At 49.8% G+C, this 5,419-nt stretch overlaps 1 protein-coding gene across 1 annotated transcript; it reads right to left on the bottom strand.

Annotated features, from left to right (window-relative positions):
* Positions 1-2,650: 2,650 nt before the first annotated feature.
* Positions 2,651-4,454, bottom strand: LOC8036033 (elongation of very long chain fatty acids protein 4). Its single transcript, XM_002401380.5, has one exon. It carries the CDS (start codon positions 4,434-4,436, stop codon positions 3,663-3,665), a length of 774 nt encoding a protein of 257 aa, XP_002401424.2. The 5' UTR covers positions 4,437-4,454; the 3' UTR covers positions 2,651-3,662.
* Between the last annotated feature and the right edge of the window lie 965 nt (positions 4,455-5,419).

Below are 5,419 nucleotides of genomic sequence, written 5' to 3'. Positions count from 1 at the left end.
CGTTCTTAGAAAGGATTTTGCGACGCCTCAAAACATCCTTGAGCTCGTGAAGAACGGTTTCATCTCAAGCACATCACCCCCTGGCGCACTAGAAAGGGAACTGGGCGATGAAGACCTCTTTCGCGTCGAAAAAGGAGCTTAAAGGGGCCATGAAAGCATTTTTCAACTTCTTCCTCCTTCTGTCATCCTCAACTCAAAAGCGAATTGACAAATCACGTCGTCGTGACATATGTGTGTGTGCGTGTGGGCGTGTACATACATGTGTGAAAGTGAGCGCGTGCCAGTGATTCACAACATCATCCATAGTCACTCTTACTCCCTTTCCCCTCGCTCCCTTTAATTTTTTTGTGAGAAACAGATCTGCATCCCAGCAAGAACAACTTCTGCCCCCCCCCCCTTTTTTTTTGCCTGCACGACAACCCCCCCCCCCCCCCCCCCCCCCCCACCTCTTCGCGACATGCTTGGGCACCGGACGCGATGACTCCAAGCTTTCCCCGTGCTTTTTAAGCACACCATGCAACTTGTTATTCGCAAGTGATGATACGTTCCGTCATGGCACGATCATTGGCCACGAACGCGAATCGAAATATTTGTCGACGGATCGATTGTTGACGAGCGCATACGTCCGAGTGACGCAGGTATCGTGTCCGGTCGTGAACTGGGGTCAGGCGACGTGCGTTGGGTTCCGCGGATGCATAATATAGTGAAAAGGCGGATAGCTTTCGAAGGAAAAGAGGTACGGAATAGTCCGATTTATTCAAATGTTCGTACCGAAAAGATGGCTTTCGACTCTCTACACTCTTTCTTTTGTCCCACTAAACAATATGCGATTAGAAAAAAAAAAAAACAAATCTAAAATCATTAATCTCGCAGCCCTTACAAGTTTTTTTTAGGCTGTATAAAACCGGTACGGAGAACAGAAAACAATAAAATATTATACGTGTCTGCAAAGTGAATTTTCGCTCGCCACCTCGCCTCAGAACAGACCATGTACCGCGAACTAATAACCTAACTACAAATGACTGACCAAATGAACTAATTGCCGAGAAACAGTGCTGCAATCGTATCTGGGGTTCCAGTAGTTCCTAGTGGTTTCAGTGGCTCTGTTCCGCTGGACGCGAAGTGCCCGCGTTCTGAGGGACAGTTTCCCAACTGAGATGTTTCGGTCACGTTGGCTTTGAAAGCTCGTCACAACCTACGTGAGTTCTTATTTCGCATTTGAGTTGACGCTTAAAGCTAAGAAGGAAGAAGTTGAAGAATCATTTCATGGTCCCTTTAAGGTACTTTAAGGAACCTGGTGACCATGCTGCACTATAGTCGTCCACTGCGATCCTTACGCATCATTGAAGTTGTCTCTCGCATACTAACAATCTCGGTCGTGACGTCAGGGGTAAGAACCATAAAAGGGAGCCACCGAAACATTTCGTACCTCGTCGACCATTCGCGATGAGGAACTCGCGGAGGGGCGCTTCTGTTTTCCTCCCTCTGGGTGGTGCACGTGCAACCCACGCGGTTATGTTTTAGTTTTCCTTGTCCATAGAAGCGTGGCAGTGCACGTGCTTGCACCAGCAGAGGAAGTTGAAGTATCCTCACCTTGGCTCGTGAAAACATTCCACCGGGCGGCGATACCCAGACTTCTCGCCGCGAATGGACCATTGCAAAATAAAAGCTCTTCTGGCCGGTTCCGTTTACAGCGTACGCGGTGCTCGATTTGCTCGCTTTGCGAAGCGACAAAGATGCGCTTGGTGGGCTCTGGAGTTCGCACGCTGGGTTGTGGATTTGGACACATTGAAATTGTTCATACCCTCGATAACCTTGCACAAAACAAAGTTAAGGAGGATTTGTTTGACACCATCAAATAAGTATAGTTCATTCTAGAGCCACTCAATGAGCTGCACTTAGAGTATCGACACTCCGTTTCCCGACATTGTTGTGGGCGCCGCCATTTTGGCTCGTATGCAGAGCAGACGCAACTGCCGATCGTCGTGATTCAAAAGTGCGACTTTCTCAGCATTAGATTCGGTGATTCGCTCTGTCGCGAAGGGTTTAAACATTTGTGGAGGGCGAAAAGGCGTTTCCTGTGATTTCAGATAAAGCTTCAGATAACTGGCAACCACTATTTTAAGACAGTATGGCCCAGTGTCGTTACTCTGAAGCTTAGCTTCAGAGTAACGACACTGGGCCATACTGTGTATGGCAAGACAAGACAAGAGTGAACTGAAAGGATTTCCTGAAACGAATACACGCCCACTTTTCTGGTAGGTTTGCCGTGCAAGTGCACTTATCAGGGAATCATTGAGGGGGAAACTTCAGGGGCTTCTGCGGCACGTCGAACATTCAATATATGACCGATCAACAACGTACCTAACAAAAAAAGATTTTTGTTTTGTTTAGACAGTATGTTGGGAATAATTTGTTTCGAACTAAATGGGCATCGTACCGGTGTGCGTTCACGTATTCTTTACTGCGTAATGCACGTTAAAGACCTCAGGTTAGCAGTTGTACTGCACTGAATTACTCGTCTACAGCGCGAGCCAGTACCATTTCTCAAAGGCGCATTAATCTTATCCTGTTCAAAAAAGCACGTCTAATTTGGTTTTTCGTTTTTTTTTTGTTGTTGCTAAAGAACACGCAAAAAGAAGTCAACATATCAACAACAGAAACATGTTTATTATCGGTTTTCTTAAAAAGAAACAATATCGTAACAGAAAGGCATGTATGCAACAAACAATATGTACAAGGAGACACGCACATCGGACAGAAGGAAAGTTGTTCACGAAGTCACAAATACATGAACAACCTTCAAGATTTGCTTCGAGGCTCTATATACAGACATCGCGAGCACTCGAATCATAAATAAGAAGTAATATGTCTAGAACCCAATAACGGGTCTCGTTTCAGGCATACAAAAATTGGCTTCTCACGTAGAAAAACATTCATTCTTACCCATACTACATATCATTCACTCAGTCTTCATCATTCATGCATTAAAAAAGGACTACAGCAAGGCTGTAAGCGGTACTTTGTGGTCCCATTTCAGATACCGATCAGCTGACTTCTCCAGGGGAGATGCCGACCATCCCAAGGCCCTGAATTCTCAAACAGGCTTCGCGTTACCAAGCACACCATCATCCAAGCTTCGACCGTACTAAGCTTTCCTAGGACCCGAGAAGGCATGCCACAAGCTTGAACGGTTCCCGCTACCCTGAGAAACATCCCAAACCGACGGGGGAAGCTCTTCGAAACCATGAAAGACTCATCTGACGGGATAGTAAAGATGTTGGACACGTGCGCGTGGAACTGCTTTCTTTCTGTCTCGAGGTAACAGCGTCCTTCAGACACCGCGATACAATGGAACTACACAGCAGTCACGGAAATTTTTGTTCTTTTTCGCAGGGCGTTTTTACGTGCATCTAGTATTAGAACACGCGCAGAAGGTCGCTACCGGCGATTCTTTAAAACGCGGCGGGTATTAAAAAAAAAGAAAAAGTTCCCGTCGAAAAGGAAGCAAATGCAATCCTACTCGCAGCCTGTAACGTACCCGACGAAGCGCGACGAGAAGAAAGCAAAAGAAGTCCCACTTTGTGACGCGTGCCTGCGGTCTCACGCAAAGTCTGAAGCGAGGACACTTGCGCGGAGAAGGTCCCAATTGTTATACTACCTCAGCAGTTTTTGACTAGGCGCTTGTAGCTCCTGCAGTAGAAGCGGGCGAACATGAGAAAGAAGAAGGCGCATTCGGCGATGCATAGCCAGCTGAAGAAGGTGGGGAAACCGCATCGCACGAACAGCGGCAGGATGGCGTGTACCACGAGCACCACGAACTGGATCAGCTGGACTTGGGTGAGGTACCTCTTCCACCAGAGGTACTTCTGCACGGAGGGTCCCATGAGCGACAGGAAGTAGTAAGAGTACATGATGACGTGGATGATGCTGTTCAGCGCCCCCGTCAGAATGTTTTGTCCTCCGCAGGCGAACTTGAGGACAATCCATACGGTCCCGACTACCATCGAGTGGTGGGCCACGTGAAGAACTGTCACGTGACTCTGCTTTTTGGTAAGAACGAAGAAGACAGTGTCCAGCAGATCGGCGATCTTGAGCAGGAGGTACCACCAGACGAGCTTAGTGAGGGTCGTCGCGTTAGGGCTGTCCGAGTAGTCCACCGTCTGGCAGGCCCAGTTGTAGCCTCCGCCGAGATAGGTGAGCCTGAGAAGGTTGAAGGCGAAGAATCCACTGGCCAGCACGTTGAAGAGATTGTAGGCCATTATGAGGGGTTTGAGTTGGTAGGGCTTGCGGTCCCGCATCCAGTGGGGGCCCACGGTGGTGGCGAACGAGACGTACGCCGCCAAGATGGTCAGGCAGGTGACCGGGCTGTCCATGAGGGGCCACCCTTGGACACGGGGGTCCGCCAGCGACGAGATGTACCGAAGGCTCTCCATGTTCACCGTGCGGCTCGAGTTCGGATCCACACACTGATCTCCACGGTCCTGGTGCACTCGAAGACATTTACAAATAGTCACGGGGAAAGGGCGTCAAAGCGCTTCGGTGACGTCACTAAAAAAAATTTACGCCCTGCCACCTCCACCGTTGTCGCTTCAGTTTCCCGCGCGTACGTCCCGACGCGCGACGTCCCGAGGGCCAATCAGCGGCGAGGGCTTTCCCCGTTGCAGCGTTCCCATCGGTGGAGAGGGTATTGTTGTCGGCGGGTGTGCCATCAAGGGCAACACGCGACGACGACGACGATGCGATATGCCGTGCCAACGAGGTCGGACGCCGCGGGCGTTAGGAGAGCATGGCGGGCGACGCCGGTTTCCAGGAGCCGGCCGGCTTTTTCCCGTATCGACCGCCAGGGTCAACGCGCTTCCTCATTGGCCGCGCCGGGTCGTGACGTCACCGATCAGCATGCCGGGAAGGTGGAAGAGCGTCGGGGAGTCCCCCGCACTCTCGTCACACTTGCTCCTTCCTTCGCCGAGGAGCACGTCCCAAGGCGCCGACGGCGAAAATTGGATGTGTTTCCGACAGCTACGTAGGCGTTGTTGATGTGTTCCCTCTTTTTCCATCGCGTCATCGTCGTGGAAGGAAACACGGGAATTTTGTAAGGTAAAATTTAAAAAAAAAAATTTTTCGTCGCAATACCAAGTTCGCGGTAACCAAAAACAATAGGGGGCAAACGAATTAAAAGAACAATGCTAGATGCGGTCGGCGCGAGCCGACCTGTAAGTTCCCGGGCTGTTTCTTACGCCGGCGATGAGCGCCATAATAGCGCGTTCTCGTTGGCTTAGCCATTGTCTGACGACAATTGTTCCCTCGGGGAGAAGAAAAAGAAAATAACGGCCAATTTTTCGTTTTGAGTCGTCATGATTTGTTATGCGCGTTGTCGTGTGCACAGTGAAGATGCGGTGAAACCAGTAGGAGACAATTA

The sequence above is a fragment of the Ixodes scapularis genome, unplaced genomic scaffold (genome assembly GCF_016920785.2).
Source record: "Ixodes scapularis isolate PalLabHiFi unplaced genomic scaffold, ASM1692078v2 PGA_scaffold7__128_contigs__length_106722199, whole genome shotgun sequence".
NCBI lineage: Eukaryota > Metazoa > Arthropoda > Arachnida > Ixodida > Ixodidae > Ixodes > Ixodes scapularis.
Note: the sequence above shows the minus strand (reverse complement) of the source record. Positions and strands in the feature narration are given on the sequence as shown.

Coding starts and splice junctions, on each gene's coding strand:
- LOC8036033 (XM_002401380.5), bottom strand. CDS start 4,436: ATGGAGAGCCTTCGGTACATCTCGTCGCTGGCGGACCCCCGTGTCCAA.